The 27,849-nt window shown below is 36.3% G+C and overlaps 1 protein-coding gene across 1 annotated transcript; it reads left to right on the forward strand.

The window, feature by feature from the left end:
* Positions 1–27,849, forward strand: Sgpp1 (sphingosine-1-phosphate phosphatase 1). The gene is made up of 3 exons (XM_027929840.2): positions 1–826; positions 21,688–21,777; positions 25,425–27,849. Exons 1-3 carry the CDS (start codon positions 143–145, stop codon positions 25,974–25,976), a joined length of 1,326 nt encoding a protein of 441 aa, XP_027785641.1. The 5' UTR covers positions 1–142; the 3' UTR covers positions 25,977–27,849.

Genomic DNA, 27,849 nt, shown 5'->3' on the forward strand with positions numbered 1-27,849 from the left:
GGGGCGCGTGGCGGCCGCTGCGGCCTGTGGCGCCGTCACCGGCAGACTCCAGCGCGTTGAGCAAGGCGCTGCTGCCGCTGGCTGGGCGCGCGGAGACGGTTCGCAGCGCTGGGGCTCGGCTCGCCCTCCAGGTCCCGTTATCATGTCGCTGAGGCAGCACCTAGCCCAGCTGGCTGCCTGTCTGCAGGAGCCGCAGAAAGTGGCCCGTTTCCAGCGTCTGTGCGGGGTGGAGGCGCCGCCGAACCGCTCAGCCGACCGGAGGGAGGATGAGAAGGTGGAAGCGCCGCTCGCCGGAGATCCCCGGCGGCGAGGGCGGCAGTCAGGGGCGACCGAGGGCCCCCAGCCGCCCGGGAGCGACCGCAATCAGTGCTCAGTCAAGCCGGACGGCAGCGGCGCCCCCAACGGCGTGCGGAACGGGCTGGCGGCCGAGCTGGGCCCGGCCTCGTCGCAGCGCGCGGGCTCCTTGCGACGCAACTCGCTGACGGGCGAGGAGGGCGATCTGGCCCGCGTGAGCAACTGGCCGCTCTACTACCTGTTCTGCTTCGGCACGGAGTTGGGCAACGAACTCTTTTACATCATGTTCTTCCCTTTCTGGATCTGGAACCTGGACCCCCTGGTGGGTCGCAGGCTGGTGATCATCTGGGTGCTGGTCATGTACCTGGGCCAGTGCACAAAAGACATCATCCGCTGGCCGCGACCCTCCTCGCCGCCCGTGGTCAAGTTGGAGGTCTTCTACAACTCCGAGTACAGCATGCCCTCCACCCACGCCATGTCTGGCACCGCCATCCCCATTGCTATGGTCCTCCTCACCTATGGCCGCTGGCAGGTAAGCCTCTCTCTGCTCGCCCCGCTCAACCTCTGGGGCGTCAAAGAACTCTATGCTCTTTACAGCTGTTTTAATTTGGCCATTTCCCTCCCAAACTTCTTTTTGCATAGGTTTTCACAGTACCGGTAAAGAGGCCCTTTTTCAGTTAAAAAAAAAAAAAAAAGTGTTGGGGGGAAACCTAGAAAACTTAGCCAGTTAAATTACATTTTAATCGCGTACTTTTCACGCAAAGTGTAAATATTACATGCAGTCATATATTATCATCGGACTTTGGCTGAGTTTTCAAATTGTTTTAATTCTTGGGATGCATCGTGGAAGTGGATTTTCTTAATTGATCACTTAGTAACTGAGACCAAATTTCACTGTAATATATGGTGACTTACCCCATACTGATTCTGCTTCCGACACAGGTAAAAAGTCGTTCGCTCTCTTGTGAGATGGTGTTTACAAAACCGTGGTATAGTTCCGAAACAAACGTGCTCATGCTAGTTCCAAGCAATAAAGTAACACATTTTAAACGAGAGCGGCTATTTATGGAAGTTAATGGAGCAGAGTCTGAGTTCTGTTTTTAAGGGACTTGGTTGCTAATTTGCTGATAGACAGCGTTTAATTACCTTCTGGCTCACTGATCTGTAGAATCAAGTTTGTGAGCTGTTACAGTACTATTGTCACGTTAACTGTAAAAATACATGTTTTAAAAGTTATTCTTGAAGCTAGGGTTCTCAGACTAATGGGTTTGTAAAAATGGTGAATATGACAGTAGGGTCAGACTGAGAGCCAGGGATGAGTTTTTAAAAATCATTTTTATCTTGCCTACTTCCTTTGACCTACCAGTTTTGAGTTCTTTATGGTCCATAAATGTTATTGGTTTAAAAACTAGTTAGCTTTCATATAGAAGAAATATTTATTCTTCAATTACTGGGCTTGTTTTTATCTGTCTTAAATTATATGATTTGTTAGTCTTGCAGACCAGTCCCTTAAGAATAAAGCAGAGGTCTGGGGTTGGGGGCTTAGTGGTAGAGTGCTTGCCTAGCCTGTGTGAGGCACTGGGCTCGATTCTCAGCACCACATACATATAAATAAAATAAAGGTCCATCAACAACTAAAAAAAAAAAAAATTTAAAAAAGGATAAAGCACATAATTATGAAGAATCTAAGGAAACAGATTTCCTGCATATTTTTAAATGCACAAGATCGTCTTACATTGAGAAATAACACATTCTATGTAAAACTCCAGAATAATAAGCTATAATAAGCTTACTTAGCCCCCACACAACTTCAGTATAGGTAAAATCTTGTCCCCATGGATAGCTCTGTATAGTGTTTCTCTTATTGGAACATACAGAATATGTGATGTGGGTATTAAGAATGGCAGATTTATTTGGGCTGGGGTTGTGGCTCAGGGGTAAAGTGCTTGCTTAGCATGTATGAGGCACTGGGTTCCATCCTCAGCACCACATAAAAATAAATAAATAAATAAAGTTATAAAAACAAAAAAGAATGGCAGAATTAGGAGGGGATAGTACCATACAAAGTTTCTTCCTATGTAACCAAAGGGAATACACAGTGACATTCAGATTATAAACCAGTGCTGCCTGTTTTGCACAGTAGATAAATACCTCAAAATTTTCATTTAATCTGAATATTTCAGAATTTAAGATTGCCAGTGAGTTGTATTTAGTGTGATATTTACTGACTAGATGATAAAACGTCTCTTATTTTCACAAGACTCTCAGCATTCTAAGGTTGGGAGGCCTTTTGTAATGTCTCCTCAGTGAGTAGTTTTGTCATATGCTATTAATATTAGAAATTGAAGAGAAAATAGCTGTTTTTGCTCTTCATTTATTAAGGAACATGCTAACAGGAAGTCTGAAAATACTACTTCTGAATTGTTTATGGGCTGTAGATAGCATTTTAGGATTATTTGAACTATTAGAACAAGTTTACATTATAGATTTTGAACAACCTAGTATATATAATTCAGTGTTTGGGGAATTTTGTAAATACGGTTTTAGAAATTTGAGCTAACAAAAATGTTAAGAATCACCTACTCTTAAACATGTCCTTTTACAGATGTGGAAAGTGACCAATCACATCAGAATTAATCTTGTAATAGTTTGTTTGTTTATTTTTTGTTACTGGTAATTGAAGCTAGGAGTGCTTTATCACTAAGCCATATCCTTAGCCTTTTTTATTTTTCATTTTGAGATAGATCTTTCTAAATTGCTGAGGCTGATTTTGAATTTGCCAGCCTCCTGCCTCAGCTCCAGTCACTGGGATTACAGGCATACACTACTGTACCAGCTAATCTTATAATGGTTTAAATTTAGTATTTTATGTATCTTTCCTCTAAATTTGAGTAAACTCCTAAATTTGTATAATTGTTTTTGGGGAAAAAATCCCTTACATAAAAGTTCTTTCTTTACAAATGTTTGACTATAATAATTCAGTATAAAAATCAAAATGACTTTTTTTTTGTTACCTTTTAATTTTTCCTTGAATCCTTTTTATGTATTTCAAACAAAAGTTATCTTCGTTTGCTCAAGTTGTTTTCTGTCGGTGAGTATTGTACTGCATTGTAGGCTGCTATTTCCAGAGTAGATAAAAAAAAAAAGAGAGAGAGAGAGAGAGACACTGGGAGAAGAATTAAACAATGAAAACCTGGTGTTTTTCTCATTAGCATCAGTTTTGGTAGATAGTCTTGTCCATTTATATGACCCAAATGCTTGCTTGGAAGAGATCTGGACTTCTTTATATGTCTGTGATGCTGAAATGCCTCTCACCTGAATTAGCTCATGTACCTTTCTTTTGGCTGGGCATGACTACTTCACTTACCCTCCTTGAAATTTGCTCAAGATTCATCTCATATATGGAGTCTTAAATTACTTCTTTGTGTTTCATTATTCTTCATTTGTTCTTTTTTTATTTTTAAAAATCTTTATTTTGTTATTTATTTATGCTCTTAATTTATTCTTAAAGTGACAGTATATAAAAACAAATTAGCAGAAGTACAGATTTCTACAATTTACTCCCAGAGGTTGTGCTCCATTACATAAATGAGGAACATTCAGGAACTGGAGTAAGTTCCCCAAAGATTAATATGAGCTCCTTAGAATATATTTTATATTTCTCCAAAATAATCTTTTCTTAAAAAGATTGCTGTCTCAGCCTCTTTGCAATTCCAGTCTTCAAGTCTTTGTAAGGTATATTGGAATAGTATAGCTACAAGCAGTTGCTTGAAAGCCTTTTTTGAGGGCTGGAAATGGAGCTCAAGAAGAGCCCTGGTGCCACATGTAAAAGGCAGATGGGTTTGGTCCCCAGCATTGGAAAACAAACAAACAAACAAACAAAAAACCCCAAAACAAAAAACCTTATCTATCTTTTATGATGACATGAAATAGAAAACGATATGGTTGGGCTGGGGATGTGGCTCAAGCGGTAGCGCGCTCGCCTGGCATGCGTGCGGCCCGCGGGTTCGATCCTCAGCACCACATACAAACAAAGATGTTGTGTCCGCCAATAACTAAAAAATAAATATTAAAAAATTCTCTCTCTCTCTCTCTCTCTCTCTCTCTCTCTCTCTCTCTCTCTCTCTCTCTCCTCCCTCCCTCCCTCCCTCCCCCCCCCACCTCCTTCTCTCTTTAAAAAAAAAAAAAAAAGAACGATATGGCATTCCCATGAGGATTAAATAATTTACGGTCCATTGGCCAATATAATTATTATTGCTCTCATTTTATTTGGAAGTTTTTGTAGCTTGAACTGGGAGAAAATTAAGAAATAAGGAGGGGCTGGGGTTGTAGCTCAGTGGTAGAGTGCTTGCCTGAGGCACTAGGTTCGATCCTCAGCACCACATAAGAATAAATAAATAAATAAATAAAGTTATTGTGTTCATCTACAACTAAAAAATAATTTTAAAAAAGAAATATGGAACATCCCATATAAAGAACATAATCCTATTTTTAAAAATCTAAAATAAATGAAGCAATTTCTTTTGCATTTATGTTTGCATTTTTTTTTTTATTTTATTTTTTAGTTGCAGTTGGACACAATACCTTTATTTTATGTGCAGGGTGCTCAGCTCTACAGCTGAATCACAACCCCAGCCCTGCATGTTTTTTTCAGAAATAATTTGTTGTTATTGTTGTTATGCCCTTGGGCATGCTAAGCAAGAGCTCTACACTAAGTTACACTACCATCCCCAAATTCTTAATTTTTAAATAATATGGCATAAAACAGGTTCTAAGTATATACTTGCTTTAATAATGTTTTAGTTGAAGTTTATCTTAAAGTATACTTTTTCTAATAATAATAGGTACATGTTATTATTAATATTTATTTATTTTAAAAATATTTTTTAGTTGTCAATGGTCCTTTATTTTATTTATTTACATGTGGTGCTCAGAATCAAACCCAGTGCCTCACACATATAGGTAAGCACTCTCCCACCAAACCACAACTCCAGCCCCTTATTAATATTTATTAAGGACTTACTGTGGATGAGACATTGTTTGAAATATCCATTACCTCATTTAACTTATTTTTGTAATATTCCAATTTAGTCCTGTTATTAACTCAAGTTTATGGATGAGGTACCAAGGACTTTATGTAATTAAAAATTAACACAGTTAATAATGGCAGAGGCTGGATTGAAATGTAGACACTTTGAATCAAGGTCTTACCCAGAAAACTCATTTCAAGTCATACTCTGTGTATAATTTTTATAGCGTCTTTGTAAAAATAAATGCTATTTTTGAAATAACAATTAGGTTCTTAAAAAATAAGAACAGCTTTGTATGCCTTGAAAAGATAACTTGTGTTTGTATATGTATATATGTATGGAGTATCCACAAATATTTGTGTGTCCTTTTGTTTTTGTTTTGAGATGGGGGTCTTACTGTTTTGCCCAGGTTGGTCTCAAATTGGTGGGCTCAAGAGAGATCCTCCCTCTTCAGCCTCCCAAGTAGGATTACAGGTGCAGGGTACTGTACCTGGCTTCAAATATTTGTGCCTTAAATGTGTTAAATGTTGACTTCTCCCCTGCCTTCCCTCTATTTACCTAGTATAAATAAAAAATTCAATAAATATCTGTAATCCTAGCAATTAAGGAGGCTGAGGCTGGAGGATGGCAAGTTCCAGACCAGCCTTAGCATCTTAGTGAGACCCTCAGCAACGTAAAGATCACACTGTCTCAAATAGAAAGGACTGGGGATGTAGCTCAGTGGTAAAGTAGCCATGGGTTCAATCCCCAGTACAAAAAAAATTAACAGAGCTTTGGAAAAGAAAAGCATATAAGATGTTCTATCAAAATACAAGTTTATTGGTTGTGGCTCAGTGGTACAGTGCTTGCCTAGCACATTGGAGGCACTGGGTTTAATCCTAAGCACCACATAAAAAAATAAATAAAGTCATTGTGTCCATCTACAACTAAATAAATTTGTTAACAAAAACAGTTTATTGTACATAACAGAGGAAGATATCTGTGGGGTCATTAAAAAATAAAGGGAAGAAAAACAAGAAATAAGGGCCAAAGAAGTGGGTCATAAATAACAAAGACCAAAAGAAGCTCCAGGAGACCAGGGAAGTATGCATGTGTGAATATGTGACAACAGATTCCATCAACTGTGAAGCACCAATAAAAAAGGTGGGAAAAAAAGAGCCAAGGAAAATGGATTACTGTGGTAATTCTGGGAAGAAACAATTTATTAAATATTGTCAATACAATATTTTGCTAGTTTTTAACCTAGCATAATACTTGTATTGGAATTTCACATTTTCATGATTTTATAAATGCTTGTTACAAATTCTTGGTTTAAGATTAATTGCAGTTCTCTATTTATTTATTTATTTTTTTTTTAAGAGAGAGAATTTTAATATTTATTTATTTCTTAGTTTTCGGCGGACACAACATCTTTGTTTGTATGTGGTGCTGAGGATCGAACCCGGGCCGCACGCATGCCAGGCGAGCGCGCTACCGCTTGAGCCACATCCCCAGCCCCTCAGTTCTCTATTTAAATAAGTAATACATTGATTGTAGAAAATTCTAAATTTACATAAAAATATGAAGAAGAGAGTACAGTTCCCTTTTCTTTGTCCCAGTTACTAGGAGTTCTTTTCTACAGAATTTATTGTATTTTTCTTGTTTAGCTTTCCAGAGATAGTCTTTACTTTTATAGATGTATATTTATATATTTCATTTTTCATACAAATGGTAACATACTATATTGTTCTGGCTCTTGATCTTTTTTTTTTTTTTTTTTTTTTTTTAACTTAGAGATATATTGTGAGGGGTTGGGAATGTAGCTCAGTGTAGAACACTTGACTGGCAAGGACGAGGCCCTGGGTTCAATTCTCAGTACACAAAAGTGAAATAAAGTAATACACACACACCCACACACACATACACAACGATTTTTCTTTTCTTTTACCCAGAAATTAATAAATACTAATTGTGCTTGTGATTATCTTAATGTTTTACATGACTTAATTCTTTGAATCCCCATAAAATCCTATGGCAGTATTATCACCACTAATTTTCAGAAGAAATTACATATGTTATAAAGCCAGAATTCAAACCAGGCATCTGGCTATAGGATACAAGACTATTGCATTATATTACCATGTTAATTCATTGTGTTTTATAGAGACAGCTATCTTATTTTTTCACATTTGCACGATGCGTTCTAATATATAAATATAGCCTAATTTAATAGGTTGAACAGTCTAGTACCTTTAGATTTTCAGTCATAAAATATAGAGATACAGTGACTATTTATATGTTTATTAACACATTACTGTGTCAAAGAATATATGTATTTAAGCGTGTTTTGGGGTATATGTATATTATCCCAGCTACTTGGGAAGCTGAGGCAGGAGGACTGCTTGAAGTTTGAGACCAGCCTGACCAATGTGGGCAGCACAGTGAAACCCTATGTCAAAAAACAGTAGAATACAGCATATACATTTGATTTTCAACAGGTAATGCAATATTGCCATTTATAAAGATTGTACCTATTTACATTCCTACTAGCAATATATGACAGTACCTGGTTCCTACACTCTTACTGTGACAATATATTGTCAAACTTATTGGTCTTTCCCCGAGATAATTTTTTAACAAATTTGCATTTTTCTTATCAGTAAAGTTTAAAGAGGTTTATCTAAGTTTATTGACCATTTATGTTTTCCTCTTTTGTGAACTGCTTATTTTCTATTTTTTTATTAAATAATTGTTATTTTGCTTTTTATTAAATATTTTTTTAATTGTAGATGGACACAGTACTTTTATTTATTTTTATGTGGTGCTGAGGTTCGAACCCTGTGCCTCACACATTCAAGGTGCGCGCTCTACCACTGAGTCACAACCCCAGCCCCGTGCTTTTTTTTTTTTTTTTTTTTTTTAACTGTACTACATCTTTCCTCTTTTCAGTAGTTGCTCCTTTTTAAGTAATTTACCACTCAGGTATAACATAGAACCTTGCAATAGTATGCTACCATTTTCCCACCTCCCCTTTTTGTATTATAACACATATTTATGTATATATTATAAAGCCCATAATACATTATCATTTTGTATAATGTTTCAGAATGTAGTTTAGAATGTGCTAATATAGGTTTGGAGCTGGTGAAATTTTCTGCCTAAACAGCTTTTTTCACATTTTTTCTCGTTTATATCTGTCAGCAATGACATTTTTCTTAGCTTTATTCATTTTCTCCCACCCTCTCCTTTTTTTGTGTGTGTGTGTGTGGTGCTGGGGATTGAACCTTGTATATGCGAGACAAACACTCTACCAACTGAGCTATATCCTTAACCCTTAGATTTATTCTTTGAAAAATATTTGGACTTGACTTTGGAAAAATATGTTCATGAGATACAGAATTCTAGGTTGATTTTGTTTTTTTTCTTTCACCACTTTACATATATAGCTTCATTATCTTCTGGTTTCCATAGATATCAGCATGATGTCTGCTGTAGTTCTTATCTGTAATTCTTTGTATGTAATAATGTCTTTTACTGCTTTTAAGATTTTCTTTGTCACTAGATTTGAGAAATTTTAAAATGATATGATTTGATATTTCTTCTTAGGATTTATTGATCTTGTCAGTGGGTTTGTACTTTATTTTATTTGGAAGATGTGCAGCATTATTTCTAGAAAAAAATTTTCCTCTTCTGTTTCCTTGTAACTGCCTGCCACAACACATCCTCTGCTTTGGGAATTCCAGTTTCATGTTTATTTGCAGGTCACTCATGCTCTTTTTGTTTGTTTGTTTGTTTTTAATATTTTTTAGATGTATTTGGATATAATACATTTATTTTACTTATTTATTTTTATGTGGTGCTGAGGATGGAACCCAGGGCCTCCCACGTGCTAGTCGAGCTCTACCACTGAGCCACAACCCCAGCCCCTTTGTTTTGCTTTTTGTTTGGCTGTGGCTTTGCTCTGTGTGCTTCCTTTTGTATAGTTTCTATTGCTATGGCTTCAAGTTCACTGATTTTCTACAGTGTCTAATGTTCTGATAATTTCATCAAGTAAGATGGGATATAATTTCAGATACTGTGTATTTTGTATCTTTTTAAACCTTTTCAAAAGTCATTCATTTCTCAGCTTAATGTGTTTATAAGTTTTTTTTTAATAGTTGTTTTAAGGCCCTTATCTATTAATCCTATGATCTCTATCATGTTGGTGTGTTTTGAACATTTCTCCTAGTTATAGATTGTATTTTCTTGCTCCTTGGTTATTTTTTCAGGGTTTTGGACTTTGTTTTATCCCTTTAAATAGTGTTGGACTTTGTTCTGGAGGCAGTTAAATTACTTGTCAGCTTAATCCTTTTAGTCTTGCTAGGATGGGTCTAGAATAAACAGCCTAGAGTTAATTTAGCTTCATGACTTAGGTGGTAACCTTCTAACTGCTCTACACAGTTTCATCTTTCTACTGCTTGGTAGTAAGAATGCTAAACTTACATGAACTTTGGGGATTCATAGCCTATTTCTTTCCAGTAGTTTGTCCCCAGCCTGGAGGACATTCTCCCTATGCTTGAAGATTAATACTTGGCCATGAATTTGCATAGTTCCCAGTGAGATGCTGTACTCTTGATTCCTTCTTCTCTGCTACCTCCTGAGAACTGCCTGCCACAACAAGCTAGGGCAATTTTTTTTTTTTTTAATACTGGGGATTTAACCCAGAAGTGCTTTACCACTGAGTTACATCCCCAGTCCTTTTTATTGTTTAAAAAAATTTTAATGTTGAGACAGCATCTTGGTAAATTGCTCATTGCCTCTAATTTGCAATCACTGCCTCAGTTTCCTGAGTAGCTGGGTTTGCAAGGGTGTACCCCCCAGCTGCTTTTTTTTTTTTTTTAATATGATAACTAATTCCCCACCTTCCATGGTAGGAATTGAACTCAGTGATGCTCTACAACTGAGCTATATCCCTAGCTCCTTTTAGTGTTATTTTTTTTTTCTTATTTATTGTTGTGGCAATGCTGGGGATTGAACTCAGGGGCTTTACCACTGAGCTACATCTCCAGCCCTTCTTAGAAAAAAATTTTTATCTTGAGACAGGGTCTTCTTGCTAGTTGCCTAGGCTGGCCTTAAACTTGGAATCCTCCTGCCTCAGCCTCCTGAGTTGCTGGGATTACAGGCATGTGTCATTGTACCCAGCTACATAATAGTTTGTTGAATCATAATCCCATTTCATACTATTTACCCATTTAAAATGTACATTTGAAGCAGATATGGTGGCATGTTCCTGTAGTCTCAGGTATACAGAGCTGAGGCAGGAGGATTGCTTGAGCCCAGGAGTTCAAGGCCATCTTGGGTAAGACCCCATATCAAAAACAACAAAAAACACAATTCAATATTTTTTAGTATATTTATAAAATTGTGTAACTTTTACCACAATCCACTTAAGAACGTTTTCAACATCCCTCAAAGAAAGTCCTTATTTATAGTAGTCACTCTCCATTCCCCCCCAATCTCTAGGCAACTACTAATCTACTTCATGTGTATGTAGATTTTTCTATTCTGAACATTTCATATGTGTGCAAACATGTAATATGTAGTCTGTTGTGACTAGCTTTTTTCACTTTGCATAATGGTTTTTAAAAATATCCATTTACCCAGCATATTTTTACATTTCACTCATAGCATATATCTGTGCTATAAGCCTTCATTTCTTTAATTGCTAATTAATATATATTTAGGTGGGCATACCACATTTTACTTATCCTTTCATCAATCTATGGCCATTTGGGTTCATTTTTTGCTCATTTTGAATAACACTGCTACTAATATTTTTGTGCAAGTTTTTACATGGAAATAATATTTTTCTCTTGTGCTGCTTAATAATTTTGTTTATTTGGTAATGGGGGTTGAACCCAGGAGCGCTTAATCATTGAATCACATCCCCAGCCCTTTTTTATATTTTATTTAGAGACAGGATCTCTCTGAGTGCGTAGGGCCTCACAGAGTTGCTAAGGCTGCCTTTCAACTCATGATTTTCCTGCCTCAGCCTACTGAGCCTCTGGGGGATTAAAGGCATGAGCCACCACGCCCAGCTTGGTTTTTGTTTGTTTTGAGAAATAATCTTCCTGTGTTGCTTAGGTTCATCTCAAATGCCTGGACTCAAGTGATCCCTTCACCTTAGTCTCTCTAGTAACTGGTACTTCTACCGAGGCATGCGCTACCAAGTTGTTTACTTACTCTTACTAGTTTTGAAGCCCTAGTTTATATTGTAGTAAAATTAGCCTATTGTGTATGGTGTGATTTGGAAATGTGTTTTCCTAAATTGTTAATTTTCTTATGACTTTGTAATTTCTGTCAAACAGAAAATTTTCTTTTATGTATTAATATTTTCTTTCATAGTTGCACTGGCTTTTATGTGACATTTAGAATAGCTTCTTATACTACTTTTATGACGGTTTTTCTTTGTTTTGTTTTAATTTGGGGGATGCTGGGGATTGCTTGATCCTAGGGACTATATCCCCATTCTTCTTTGTTTTTTGAGACAGATTCTCAGTAAGTTGCCCAGGCTGGCCTCAAACTTCTGATCCCCCTGCATCAGTTCCCAAGTAGTGTGGATTATATGTTGACTTGAACTGTCACTTTTATCGCATACTAAGTTTGTAGTTGGGTCTATATCCATATTTTTTTAAATTTAGAATTGATATGTCTGATATGTGCAAAATTCTACATTATCACATTTAAGATGGCTTTATATCTTACATTTTCAGAATTATTCTTACTGTTCCTGTTTATTTTTCTTTAAGTACTTTAGATTTAGTTTGTCTAGAACCAAAAGAAAAATATCTTATATTTTTATTGAAAAGATAGTTGTAGTTGCGTGTGTGAATTTTTTTTTAATATTTATTTTTTCAGTTGGATACAATATCATCTTTATTTTACTCTTTTTTTTTTTTTTTTTTTTTTTGTGGTGTTGAGAATTGAACCCAGGGCCTCACATGTGCTAGGCAAGCACTCTACAGCTGAGCCACAACCCCAGCCCGCATGTGTGAATTTTTAATTCACTTTCTCTTGGTTTTCTGAGGTATGAATCTAATTCCTTTCATGTAGATAATTAATAGATCTAATACCATTTTTTAAGCCTATACACCCACCCACCCACCCACACACACACTTTTTTTTTTTTTTGGTATTAGGAATTGAACCCACAGGCACTTAACCACTGAGCCACATCCCCAGCCTTTTTAACTTTTAGAGTCTCACTAAGTTGCTTAGGGCCTCACTAAATTGCTGAGGCTGGCCTTGATCTTGTGATCCTCCTGCCTTTGTATTGCAGCCACCATGTCTGATTTTTTTCTTTTAAACTTATCTGAAATGCCACATCTGTACATATCAAGTTCCCATATATGTATGGGTCTGATTCTGGGTTCTCTGTTCTGTTTCACTGGTATGTTTGTGTCTTTATCAATAACATTATCTTTATTGCTTTAATTGCTGTATAGTAAGACTTGATATCTGTTCATGCAAGTTCCCTACCTTTAAAGTTGTCTTGGCTAATTTGGGTCCTTGCTTTCAGTATATGCTATAGAATCAACTTTTTAATTTCCAAGAAAAACTCTGTACTTCATTGAAATTACAATACATTTATAAATTAACTTTATAAATGAGAGAATTGATGGCCTTATAATATTGAGTCTTCTGGTGTGTAATATGGTAAATCTACTTATTATTTAGGTTTTTAAAAATATCTCTCAATGTAGCTTTATAGTTTTCTCCATATAAGTCAAACTTAAGATTCATTTTTAGCTATATTTCTGTTTCTATTGGAATTGATATTTTATTAAAATTCAAATATTTTAACTTTTTGTGGTTGAAATATAGAAATGTAGGTGCTTTTATACATCGTTGAACTTATCCTTAATTTAATAACTTGTATATAGATTCTCATGTGCTTGTGCTATTTTTATAGAGGAAATCATGTCAACAGAGAATAATAAGTGCATTTCTTTTGTTGCAATTATCTCTTTTTCTTCTTGTTGAATAAAATCAAGATGACTATCAAATATAATTTTTTTTTTGACAGGTGTCGTGGCATACACCTCTGATTCCAGCTACTTGGGAGACAGAGGCAGGAGAAATGCAAGTTTAAGGCCAGCCTGGCCAACTTAGTGAGACCTTGTCTCAAAACAAATAATAATTTTTTAAAAGGGGTCTGGGGATGTAGCTCAGTGGTAAAGTGCTTGCCTAACATGTATTGGGCTCAATCCCCAATACTGCAAAAAAATTAAAGTTAAAAAAAAAAATTCTGGGGCTGGGGATATAGCTCAGTTGGTAGAGTGCCTGCATGCACAAGGCCTTGTGTTCAATCCCCAGCACCACACACACAAAAAAAGTTTCTAGGCAAAATGGAGAGCCCTACATACATTGGTGTGAATAGAACATATGGTTCTTTTTTCAAGAATAGATCGGTATTTTTGGAAGATTCTCTCTCTAGTATAGAAAATAAATGACTAGCGGGAGACAATACTGGAGATAGGGAGAGCAGACCATGGAGAAGGTTATTTTACCAGTTCCATGGAGAGAGAACAGGTACCTAGGATAGGGACCTAGATCAGTGTGGTTGGAAATACTGGCCTGCTGCCTGTTTTTTAATTTAAAAATCTGTTTTTTGTAGTGCTAGGGCTCAAACCCAGGTCTTATGCATGCTAAGCACAAACTGTACCACTGAGCTGTATCCTCATAACTGCTGCTTATCTTTATGTGACTTATGAAGTATAAGTGGTTTTCACATGTTTAAATTGTTGTAAAAAGCCCAAAGAGTATTTTGTAGCATTTGAAAATTATGTGAAATTCAAAACTTTAATGTCTATAAAGAAAGCATATAGGAATACAGCCATGTCCATTCATTTTTATATTATCTGACTGTTTTTATGCTACATAGCAGAATTAAATGGTTGTGACATACATGAACTGTATGGTCCAAAAATCTTAAGTTGTATCTGGCTCTGTTAAAACTTTGCTTAGCCGGCAAATTGGCACACACTTGTAATCCCAGAGGCTCAGGAGGCTGAGGGAGGAGGACTGGGAGTTCAAAGCCAGCCTCAGGAAAAGCGCAGTACTAAGCAACTCAGTAAGACCCTGTCTCTAAATAAAATACAAAATTGGGGCTGGGGATGTGGCTCAGTGGTCGAGTGCCCTGAGTTAAAAAAAAAAAGCCCACAAAAAACAAAAACTTTCCTTAAGGTCAGGTGTGGTAGTATACCTCAGTGACTCCAGAAGCTGAAGCAGGAGAATCGAAAATTTGGGACCAGCCTTGGCAACTTAGCAAGACACAGTCTCAAAGTAAAAGATAAAAAGGATTGGGGATGTAAAGCACCCCTAGATTCAATCCCCAATACAAACAAAACAAAAACAAACCTAATCCTGATAAGCAACAGTGGTAATAGAAAGATATGGATGAAATTGGTAGATATTGCAGGTAGAATTGACATAACATGGTGACTAACTGGATGGCAGTAGGGAGGGAAATAAAAGGACGTATTATTCCTGGATATTGTGTTTGGGAAGCTGAGAGAGAGAGAGAGCAGTTTGATTTGTGGAGATGCAAATAATGGAAGCAGGTCATATTTGGGTAAATGCAGGGTAGAGTACAGAGGAGACTATTTCAGTTTTAGTTTTGTTGAGTTTGAAGTGTCTGTAAGATACTCATCTGTAGTTCTTTAGGAGGCAGTTCTATCCAGAAAGACATCTGGGCAGTTTTGGTGTCATCAGCAGGTAAGTGCAGAGTAAAGTGACAGGCGTAGATAACATTGCCCTAGGAAAGGACACACAAAAGAACAGAGGCTCTAAGGAGAAAGCTACCTGTAATAGAATCTGAGTCATTTGAGAGGTATGAGGTAACCTTAGTTGGAGGTTAGTATCTAACTAAGGGTATGTGTGTATGTAAAATAAACTCTGGACTAGCTTAAGGAAAAAGAGGAAGTTGTTTCCCCCACCCCCACCCCCAGACTAGAGGGGGAATCTGATAGAAGCCAAGGGCATGAAAGCTCTTCTGGGCCTCCTTGAGGGATTGGAGCCAGTTTCTAAAATGTGAGGAGAACTAAGGCCCGCTGTCTGTCTTTGCTTCTTGGGATTACATAGTGTCTCTCATTCCTGCCCTTTTGTCCTCTCTCTCTCTGCTTTGCTATACATATGTCTGTGTCACCTCTGGTTCTATACTATTTTTTTTTTTTTTAATTTGGTGGTGCTGGAATCGAACACAGGGTCTCTTAAATGCTAGGCAAGCATGCTTTACCATTGAGCCCCAGCCCCAGCCCCACCCCTAGTTCTATACTATTTACAAGGTCAAGCACACAGCAGAGATGGTCTTTCTGACTTTATTTTGAATTACTGTCAGAAAAAAAAGAATATGATTAGCTCAGTCTAACCACTGAATCTGCTTCCCCAGTGCCAAGTATTCATTCCTGATTCAAACAGCTGTGATCAGGTGAGCAGAATCACACAGTGTAAGCATGTCTTCAGGCCACACTGCTGGGTTTACATGGAGAAGTTTTCAGAAGAGAGGGTATAGATTAGATAACCATAAAAAGAATGTACTCTAAGGGGGAAGCCAGAGGGGTTGAGGATATAACTCAGTTGTAGAGTACTTGCCTTGCATGCACAAGATCCTGGGTTCAATCCCCAGCACCACCAAAAATCCTAAACCTAACCCAACAATTTAACAAGGCCCTAAGCAACTTAGCAAGACTCTGTCTCTAAACATAAAAAAGGGCTGAGATGTGGTTCAGTGGTTAAGTACCTCTGGGTTCAGTCCCCAGTACTAAAAAAAAAAGTACTCAGCCTCTCTGTTTTGTTTTTAGTTTGTTTGTTTAAGACATATATTACCCAGGTTAGTCCAGAACTCTTAGACACAAGCAGTCCTCCTGCCTAGGTCTCCCAAGTAGCTGGGAGTACAAGTTTGTGCTACCATGCCTGCTTGAATTTATTAACTCCAGTTGTTGGGGTGTTTTTGTTTTGTTTTGTTTTTGGCAGATCTTGGGATTTTCAATTTTTTAGAATCATATCTGTGAATAGAGATAGTTTTACTTTTTCTTTGCCAATTTAGAAGTCTTTCTTTTTCTTGACTAATTGCTATGACTAGAACTTCTAGTACAGTGTTACATAGCAGTAGCAAGCGGTGTCCTTTTATTTATAATCTTTTAAATTATTTTTTGTAGTTGTAGATAGACAGAAAGCCTTTATTTTATTTGTTTATTTTTATGTGGTGCTAAGGATGGAACCCAGTGCCTCACACATGCCAGGCAAGTGCGTGCTCTGCCAGTGAGCCATAGCCCCAGCCTTTATTCCTAATCTTAAGGGAAAACTTTCAGTCTTTCAATATTGAGTTTGGTGTTATTTGTATATATTTCATAAATGCCATTTATCATGTTGTAGAAATTCTCTTCTTCTGTTCCTTGTTCTTTAAATATTTTTATCGTGAAAGGTATTGGATTTTGTCAAATTCTTTTTTTTTTTTTTTTACATCAACTAAGATGCTCATATTGGCTTTGTTTATTTTGAGGCTTTGTTTGGTGCATGTATGCTTATAATTGTTATATCTTGTTGTTGAATTGACCCTTGTGTCAATATTTACTCTCCTTTGTCCTTTGGAACAGTTTTTGACTTAAGTCTATTTTGTCTGGTATTGAAATACCCACCTTGCTCTCTGTTATTGTTTGTAATCTTTTTCCCTTCATTCACTTTCAACTTTTTTGTGTCTTTGCATCTAAAGGTGAGTGTTTTTCACAATGTATATAGTTTCACACTGTATTATTCATTCTGCCAAATCTCTGCCTGAATGGGGAGTTTAAACTGTTTCTGCTCAAAGTAATTAGTAGTAAGGAGTGACTTTTGCCATTTTGCTAATTTTTTTCCACCTTTTTTTAATGCGCTTTTTGTTTCTCATTTTTTTCATTTTACTATGTTCAGTTGTTGTTGTTTTGGATTCTCTTCTCTTTTCCTTCTGTGTATATTATATGCTTTCCTTTCGGTTAACATAAGGATTGCAGTTAACAACTGGATGGCGAGATGAAAGAGAAACCTGGAGTTCAGGTTTGGTCATGTTACATTGTGATGCCTGTTAGACATTGAAATGGAAATATCAAGAAGGCAGTTGGATATACAACTCTGGAATTTAGGAGAGAAGTCCAGGCTAGAGAAATAAGTTTAAGCCATGAGCATATGAACTGTATCAAGGGAGTGATGTAGAGAGGGAAAGGAAGTATATGTAGGATTAAGCCCTGGGGTACTCCAAAAAGTCATGAAAAAATGGGGGAACTAATAGATGACTGAAAATGATTAGTGTGTATGTGTGTGTACATATTCATATATTACATATTTTTAATGAATTATTTTTTGGCAAAGGATAATTCCACATAGTTCTGTTTTCCTTCAGTTACATCTAAATGAAGACAGTGGTTCTAAATTTGTTTTTAAAGACAGTTTAACATAAAATTAAAGGTAGATATAATTTGGAAATTCTTAAATATGAAATAAATAAATGTAATAGATGAATTAGTTATACATAATTCTTCCTCACATGATCCCACTTTAGTTCTGTTGTTCTTATTTAGCGTATCTAGTTTATTTCCTTTGGTCATTAAGATCTGAGGTCTTTATTTAAATCTGCTTTACGATTACTGATGGAATACTTTTTGCCTCCCTGCTCACTGGCTCAGAATTCCATTATTCAATGGGAAGTAACATGAAAGCCATCATGTAGTCAGAACTGAATCAGGTGTTTCTTATAAGGAATTTTTCTCAGAGCAAATTCTAGAGAAAATACCCTGAAGGCTAATGGCCTCCCCAAAATCAACCAATTGATTAAAATGAAATTGACTTTTCCCAACTATTCTACTCTTCCTTGCAGTGAAGTCTGAAGGTGCCATGGATTAGGGGAAAAGGAAAGGCTAAGAGGGTTTTGCTTTATTTGTTAGGCTGTCTTGTTCTATTAACAACTTCTAAAAGATTAACAGAAATATCTAAAAGACTTGAGTTTCTACTGTACAAATAGAAACCATGTTATCCTCCCTCACCTAGATGATACTATAAAAGCCTTCCAACTGGTCTCCTTGTTACTGCCTTTGATCCCCCAAATTTAATCTCAACCTAGCAGTCAATCTGACACTGCTATACTTGATTTATGTTTGTTTTGGGGGATTGAACCCAGGGTCACTTTACCTCTGAACTACATCTCCAGTCTTTTTACAGTGGCCTCTCAGACTGTTCTTAATCTGCCCCCATTGCCTCTCTACCTCTGATGTGTGTTCTCTCTGCTCTGACCACAATAGGTTCCTTCCCAGTCTTGGGAACTTGGCACCAGCTGACTCCTCTTCCTTGTATGTGTTCTTCCTTCAGGTATCTGTGTGGCTAATTCTCTTGCCTGTATCTGGTCTTGCCTCAGATCTCAGCTGCTCAATGAAGTCTCCACAGACCATCTTCTTCTTCTTCTTCTTTTTTTTTTTTTAAGTTGGACACAATACCTTTATTTATTTATTTATTTATTATGTGGTGATGAGGATCGAACCCAGTGCCTTGCAGGTGCTAGGTGAGCACTCTAATGCTGAGCCACATCCCCAGCCCCTCCACAGACCATCTTCTATATAATGTAACAGTAACCTGCCCCACTAACACTTCTAAACTCCTGATCCCATGTCTGTTTCTGTCTAAATTAAAGTAAGCTTGGTTATATTGTGGCAATGGCTTTACCCCTCCAAATCTCAGTGGTTTAACACAACAAAAGCTTCTCTCTGATTTGTGTTTACGTATCCATTATGGGTTAGCCAACAGCTCTGTTCACTTATGACCTCAAGGACCCAAGCTGATGCATAACCTATCTTGTTATGCATCTCAACATATGGTTTTCTTTTCCTTTTTTCTTTTTGGTGGGGGTACCAGGGATTGAACTCAGGGGCACTCTGCCACTGAGCCACATCCCCAGCCCTATATTGTATTTTATTTAGAGACAGGATCTCACTGAATTGCTTAGCTCCTCAATTTTGCTGAGGCTGGCTTTGAACCTCCTGCCTCAGCCTTCACACATGGCTCAACATATGGTTTTCAAAATCACATCTCTGGGAAGAGAGGGTTCAAAGAATGATTGAAAGTGTCGTAAGGCATACCTCCACCCCCCCCACCCCCCCGCCCAGCTTATTGGCCAAAACTGGTCACATGCCCTTAATCTAACTGCCAAATGAACCTGAAACGTAGACATGAAAAATATTCATGATTATTACTGATTCTTTAACACCTGTTCTCTTTTTTTTCTCTATACCATTCATCATATTTTACATGTAATTTATATTATAATTTGCATATTTATGTGTTTGCTATTTGATGTTTTCCTCATCAGGAAGAGAAATTTGTTCTCTCACTGCCTACAATTTCTTGCATATAGAAAAGCCTTTGCTCATCTGTTCCTGCTGTTTGTAATCTTCTCCATCTTTTTAGCACTGTACTTCATTCCTTTCTCTGATGAAATCCTACCCATCTTTTAATCTTACTTAATCTAGGAGACTTTGTTGACATCTCTAAGATAAATTAACCACTTGTCCCCCAAGGGTACCTCTAAATTTTTAGTATACTTCTGTCAGTACTTACCTCATTGTATGGTTAAATGTCTGTTTGCCCAAGTAAACCAAGTTCTTCATGCATGGGGCACAGTGGGCAATAGGGAATGCATAGGGAGCCTGTAAAAGAAACTAAGGATCTGAGCAAGAGAAATATAAATAGGGATGTAGAAGAGATGACAGCAAGGAATATTTAGAAGGTAGTACTTGGTAAGGCTAGATTAGTCAAGCTTAGTTACTGGTTGAGTAGAAGGATAAGAAAAGAAGTAAGGATAATTCATGTTTCTTATTTAGAATATTATAAAGCAAGTTTGTGTGAGTGATAGGCTGATGAGTTTGTTTTGAGGTGGTGGGTTTAACTCCATAGGGACTTTGAGATGAAGATACATACAGGAATTGGAAATTGGTCCTTAAACTCAGGGAAATGGATAGGTCTTCAGCATGCCCAGTACTAGTTAAAAAATAAGGGCTGGGATTGTGGCTCAGTGGTAGAGCGCTCACTTGGCATGTGTGAGGCACTGGGTTTGATCCTCAGCATCACATAAAAATAAAATAAAGGTATTGTGTTAATCTACAACTAAAATAAATGTTTAAAATAAATAAGCACACCTGTAATCCCACCGACCCAGAAGGCTGAGGCACAAGGATTTCAAGTTCAAAGCCAGCCTTAGCAACTTATTGAGATCCTATCTCAAAATAAAATATAGAAAGGGCTGGGGTCATAGCTCAGTGAATAAGTGCCCCTGGGTTCAACTCCCAGTACCTCCCCTGTCAAAACAAAACAAAACAAAACCCCTTATTTGCACTAATGTTTAAGGAATAAAAAGAGGAAGATATACTCTTGGATCAGAAACAAAAAAGCGAACTAGAGAGTGTGAAGCCAGGGCTCTCAAGGGTATTGAGAGTTTCAAGAAAAAATGGAGGGCCATGTAAAATGTAGTAGAGAAGTCAAATAGAATAAATGTTACTAAATATTTACTACTCTCAAAATCTTCTTTCAACTCCAGTTCTCCAACCATCTTGGCTTCAGTTTGGCTTTCAAATTTTGAGAAATTTGAGGTATAAACTGCCCTGACTGTGCTTTCTCCTCTTCCTTTACAAACTTAGCATCATACCCATCCATTATTTCCTCCTTCCCTCTAATCTCAGGACATTCAAAGTCAGTTCTTCTATCGGTGCCATTGATACCAAGAGTTGCCTTTACTTTCTGTTTATGCTTTTTTCTTTTGGGAGGTTTCTGCTCCCATTATCTCACTGCAAATTTTTTCAGTATTAGCATTTGAAATTTTAGTGGAGGGCACAGAAGTGGAAAGCTAATTACTAAGTGTTAAATATTGAATATGAGGAGGGGAAATGTCAATGCAAATTAGAAATAGTGATCACTGATGGAAATTAGGAAGAAAATTCTTGGTCCTCCTCCCCAGGGAAGTGAGGACATTGACATGGACCAGATTGAGGTGCTGTTCCAGCAACTCTAATTTTGGAACCATATTAAAATATGTCTTCTATCTGTCCCCCTCCTGTAGCATGCCAGTGATAAAATCTGTACTTCAGAAGCAAAAATGAGCCAGTTCCCAGAAAGAATAATGTAGAAACATGAAAATTCAGTCATTTGTTCATCGTTGGAAAAGTATTTCTTTAGTGTGTGACATGTGCTATGCCCTGAATTAGGTGCTGGGAGTGCAATGGGGAGTAAAAACAGTTCTCGATAACCCTGGAGTTAGTACAGTGATTTGGTTTTTATTTCTTGTTTGTATCTAACTTAGTCTAACCAGTTTCACTTCTTTCCCTTATAGTATCCTCCTATATATGGACTGATTCTTATTCCCTGCTGGTGTTCTCTAGTTTGCCTAAGTAGAATTTACATGGGAATGCACTCCATTCTGGTAAGGAAAACATTGTTTTTAATGCTTTATTTTTTCTGACATTGATGAAAATTTTTATAATTTTAATCATTTGCAAGTTTATATGAAACCTAAAAGAAAATAGTTATTTTAAGTCTTATAACTGTTTTACAGAGTACCAGTATGATGACTTGTGAATTATGAATGTAGTAATCATGTTTCATAGAAACGGTGTCTCAGTTTTATATTCCTGTAGAATCTCTTTGGTGCCTCTCCTGTCACTGAACTGAAACCAGGTACTCTGTCCAGAAACCAGGGAGAGTACTAAGTATTAGTCAAGACTTAGTGACTGGTGGCTACGTCTTTACATATGAAACTCTAAATTTCTTCATTTTCCTATCAGTATTTTTAAGACTCACATCAGATATTTTATTTTGAGACTGTATTTACATTTCAAAAACAGCAACATGGGGAGGGGGCTGCTCTGTTTACAGCCACACCTACTCACTTCCTATCCCTCTCTATCCTATTGACATCCCCTTAGTCCTCACCTGCATTATATATTGACCAGACTATCTCAGCAATTTCTTAATTAGTAGCCCTGCTTCCAGTTTGACTGCTCCATCTAGTATTCAGTCTCCTGATTAGTAAATTTTCCCACAGATGTGATGCCGTGCGGAATTACATTTACTTAAATGCAGAGTGTTTCTTACCTCTATGATATTAGGAATACCTTTGCTTGGAATGCCCTTTTCACTGTCTTGGCCTGGCTAGCTGTCCTATTCTCATTACCTTCCCCATCTTCCCTTTCTTAAGACTGGTTAGGTGACCCTTCTTCCATTTACCCTTAATTGGGATGTCTTTTTTTCTTGTCTGTCATCTGCAGTGAACTGTAAGCTCCTTGAGAACAGAACTGTATATTTTACCCTCAGCATCTCATGTGGCATCTTTTTTTTCCTCACATGGTGTCTCTGAAGGCACCCTAGGAATGTAGATAAAGGATAGAAGAAAAGACATAATATGACAAAATATGAACTATTTCATGGAATTCTAAGTTTTCAAGTGGGTTGTATCATTTTTTTCTTGTCCTTTTTATTGTCTTGTAAAATTGAGCATATTTTATGATTCAGATAATCTATTCCTAAGCATATACTCTAGAGAAACAGTTACAGATCTGTGCCAGGGAGCATCACAAAAAAGAGCATAGGAGTAATGTTTATAATACTCCTGGTTGGTTTAAGAATAGATGCCAACTAAGGAAGCATTCAAGTTCAGCCGGGACCAGTTAATTAATCCAAAATCTGAAAACAATCTGAATAGGAAAATGGATGAACTGTATAATCACACAGCAAAATATTATAGAGTTGTGAATGTGGTTGATCTACAATTATATATAATGAATGAATCTAAAAACCTTAAGTGTAAAAAACAAGTCAAAAGGGACCACAAGGGCCAGGCATGGTAGTGCCTGCCTATAATCCCAGCAGTTTGGGGGGTTGAGACAAGAGGATCAGAATTCAAAGCCAACCTTAGCAACTTAGTGAAGCCTTAAGCAACTCAGATAGACCCTGTCTCTAAATAAAATATAAAAAGTGGCTGGAGATGTGGCTCGGTGGTTAAGTGCCCCTGGGCTCAATCTCTGGTACCAAAAAAAGGGCCCGGGGGCTACATGCTACATGGTAATATTTTTACAAAGCTCAGGAAGAAGCAAAACTAGATAATTTTTTGCTTCAAGATATGTGGTAAAACAGTTAATTCAGCCAAAATCCAGACTTGGAAATTGCCTCTGGGGAGGATACAGTGATAGAATTAGGAGGCAGTGCACCAATAGATCTGACAGTACTGGGAATATTATAGTTCTTTTGTTGGGCAGTAATTTCATAGATAGTAATTTTGTAATTTCATATACATCTTATGTATCTTTCTTTTTCTTTTTTCTTTTTTTTTTTTTGCAGTACTAGGGATTGAATCCGGGGTGTTCTACCACTGAGCTCTATTTCCAGTCCTTTTTATTTTTTATTTTGAGACAGGGCCTTGTTAAGTTGCTCAGGCTGGTTTCAAATTTACAATTCTCCTGCATGAGTCTCCTAAATCACTGGAATTATAGGTGTTTATTTCTGTACCTGGCTTATACCCTACATTAATTTTTTCCCAGTAAGAATTTTAAGACAAAACATTTGACAGATAGTCTGTTGCTCAACTATACTGAATGCTGTTGAGAAGTGACCATTGTAGCTGGGTACAGTGGTGCATGCCAGTAATCCCAGTGATTTGGAAGGCTGAAGCAAGAGGATTGCAAAGTTTGAGGCCAGCCTGGGCAATTTAGCAAGGCCCTGTCTCAAAATAAAACATAAAAAGAGCTGGGAATGTAACTCTGGTAGAGGACTCCTGGAGTCTGTCCTAGTTGAGGAGTGACCATTGTTTTTAGTGTCATGAAGATTGCTAGTATCCATGAAAAGTGGTGGTTTCATTGAAGGAGTGAGTCTAGAAAAATATAGGAAGTGAGGACATGGACATAGGGACTGTTAACTCTTTTGACAAGATTTTCAGTGATACAGAGTAGATCTGAGGATTTGGTTTCAAGGTAAAAATTATGAAACATGTTTGAATGTTTTCAAGAATAATTCAGAAAAGTTACTTTAAATACTAGCTTTATTTTTTTGCAGTAAATTATCTTCTATTAATTCTTTTGTTTCTTTCCCATATTCAATTTATGAATATGGGAAAGAAATTAAATTTAAATTAAATCTAATTTTAAAATATTTTACTAAATCCATTGACATACCTTCTCTTCATGTAGATATGAATTTTATTTTTATTTTTTGTCGTACTAGGGATTGAACCCAAGGTCTCTTGCATGCCAGGCAAGCATTCTATCTCTGGGCCACATCTCCAGCCTTGGCTCCCTGTCACTTTTTGAAATAAAATCTAAACTCTTTCCCTAACTACAAGAGTTCTACATGATTGGACTTCAACGTATCTCTTTGATTTTGTATCATATTCCTCTCCCTTTGATATTTGAGGCATGCTGGATTTCTGTCAGTTCCCTTGAACTCGCCACTTATCTGCCTCAAGGCCTGTGCTTTTGCACTTGGTATTCCCTCTGCCTGGAGAGTCTTTTCCACTAGTACTGTAAAGAAAGGTAGGGCTAGTTCTGTCTAAAATCTAGTCTTTGCTTAGGTGTGACTTCCTCAGACAGGCTTCCCTCCCACTCTCATAGAGCCCTTCCCATCCTGTTTTACTTTCTACACAACGTTTGTAACTATCTGTCACTATAATATTTATCTGTTTTCTTACTTAAACACAGTTATCCTCAGTCTTTTCCACTAAAATGTAAGCTGTATGACAGCAAGTGACTGTTTCTTTGAATAATAAACATACTTTCCTTTCAGAAACAAAACTGTACAATGTAAGCACAGTTTATTGTTCAGAATCTGGATATAAATTTGCATATAGTGTATATGTTCTTAATTTATAAAAGGGTAAAACTATGAAAATAATCTTTTATTATTACCAGCAGATTTTTTTATCATTACAACCCAACCATTTTTAGTTTGTAAAGTTTACTTTGAGAATTGTAAAATTTATATCTATTCAACTTTTAAAATGTGAAATATATACTATTTTTTAAATGCCAAAAATAGTATTATGTTAAACAACTATACTAAACAACTTTTATCTTTTCCCAGGACATTATTGCTGGATTCCTATATACCATTTTAATCTTAGCTGTCTTCTATCCGTTTGTGGACCTGATTGACAACTTCAACCAAACTCACAAATATGCTCCACTAATCATCATCGGTCTTCATTTAGCTTTAGGGATCTTTTCTTTCACTCTTGATACCTGGAGCACATCCCGTGGAGACACAGCTGAGATTCTAGGAAGTGGTGCTGGAATTGCATGTGGATCCCATGTTGCTTATAGTGTGGGTCTACTATTAGATCCTTCTTTAGAGATACTACCTTTCACTAGGCCTCCCATTACTGTGACTCTGTTTGGAAAAGCCATATTGCGGATCCTCATAGGAATGATATTTGTACTAATAGTCAGAGATATAATGAAAAAGATCACCATTCCTTTAGCCTGTAAAATCTTCAACATACCATGTGATGATATTCGAAAAGCAAGACAGCACATGGAAGTTGAACTTCCTTATCGATATATTACCTATGGAATGGTTGGTTTCTCTATCACATTTTTGGTTCCCTACATATTTTTCTTTATTGGTATCTCTTGATGGGGAAATACTGTTTGTGATAAGAAAGGAAGTTATCAGTTACTGATACCTAAAAATATACTCTAAGTAAAAGATCAGAGTTAGGCTTTTGCAAGAATTTAACTTAAATAATTATTTAAGTAAATTCTTAAGAGTCAGTGCTTTTTATCATTGCACATCCAGATATTGTTTTAGGTGAGCTGAACTATTTCTATACTGAGAAAATGATTAAGTATCTATTTAGAATGTTCATGTAATGTTTGGAGAGTTTTGTGCTATTATGGATTCAAGTTATATATAATATATATTAAGGTACATAATATACAATTATATATCTAATATATGTTATATATAAAATAATATACCTAAGGTTTTTTTTAAACTGTGGGGTGTATTATTAAATCAATAATAATATGCAAACAGTTGTGCCTGTGTATTTGGAATTAATACAGGTATGTTATTAACAAATATATTTAACATTTATTTACTATGGGAGCCATTTCCTAATTGAATTGCATAATTAATAGACCAGAATTCATATGCTACCACATATTAATTTACTGCCTCTTTTTACACTGCCATCACCTTTCATGTTACCCATGATGTTGAACATGGGAGACATTTTTAATGGACCAAATTTTCAGAAAAATTAGTTTTTAGATTCTTTTTTTTTTTTTTAAAGTTCTGTACACTGTGTTGAATGTACTTTTTTTTGCAGCTGTTTTGTACATCAGTTTAATAATTCAGGTACTGAATTTTATTGCTTGCTAATTGTGCCTTTCTGTTGCTGAATTAAGAAATGTCATGTATACTGTGATATAAAAGACTAATTCTATCTTAATTACATATAATCAGGCAAATATTTAAAAAATATATGTCAAACTAACAGGGATTGAACTAAACCACCCTTAATCCTTTAGACCTTTATTTAGAAAGAAATGTGGAATGGGCTAAAATTTCTCACTAATTTATTGGAAAGCTAAAAGGATAAATATTTTCCATTTTTGTAGGTATTTTTCTGTGTATTGTAAGTTATAGGAACAAGATATATTTTTTTGCACATTGTCTTGATTGTTTATACTGCAGGTAGATATTTCCAATGAATGGAAATGTAGTTGAAATTTATAGATGGGACGGTGCAAATGCTTCATATGTAAAAACATTTTTCTAAATTTGGAAAGGATTGGATTGCCCACTGTTAACTTTTAATACTCACTTATTAGCTACTTAAGATAAATTATAAAATCTAAAAATAATAAGTATCAATCATTTAGATCCTATTATTTTTCCCACTTTTTATTGTTTTCACAGTGGAAAATTTGGGTATAGTATGCAACTATTTTTTTTTTGTCTGTGCCTTTATATTTTCAAGTGTGATTGTAATTAGATTAACATAATTTTATTTGTAGTAAGATATTCATAAAGAAGAGAATTAACTTTCCATATAGATGAACATCAGGTATGGGATTACTGATTTTAGTGCAATATCTATGATTATCCTGAAATATCAATTCAGATGTATCTATTTTGCATAGCATAACTATTTGAGCTCATATTTTTATAATTCTGATTGAGAATTTAGGGACATGGTAATTTTTACCGAAACTGAATCTGATAATTTTAAATAAAGCAACTAAATTTGGGCTCTTTACCTACTAAAAAGAAACCAAGGCACTTTGGAACCTATCGGTACGTTGGAAAATGTGAAAAGAGCTTTTCTTTCAAAAACGTGTGGTTATTGAATGAATTTTGGGGTCTATGCTATATTATTAATTTTTATGTCTAGCTCAAAAGTATTTGAAAATATTCCATTTCTTTGTGTTTTATTATTTTCTGTCCTATGACAGTTCTATGCTAAATGTATTTTAAAATAAAAGTCAAATTCAAGATTAAA

Source organism: Marmota flaviventris, chromosome 2 (assembly GCF_047511675.1).
Source record: "Marmota flaviventris isolate mMarFla1 chromosome 2, mMarFla1.hap1, whole genome shotgun sequence".
Classification (NCBI taxonomy): domain Eukaryota; kingdom Metazoa; phylum Chordata; class Mammalia; order Rodentia; family Sciuridae; genus Marmota; species Marmota flaviventris.

Bases quoted from the DNA above. Each gene is read 5' to 3' on its own strand.
- Sgpp1 (XM_027929840.2), top strand. From the start codon at position 143: ATGTCGCTGAGGCAGCACCTAGCCCAGCTGGCTGCCTGTCTGCAGGAG. The intron at 827-21,687 runs GTAAGCCTCTCT...TTTCCCTTATAG, and splicing joins TCACCTATGGCCGCTGGCAG to TATCCTCCTATATATGGACT. The intron at 21,778-25,424 runs GTAAGGAAAACA...ATCTTTTCCCAG, and splicing joins TGGGAATGCACTCCATTCTG to GACATTATTGCTGGATTCCT.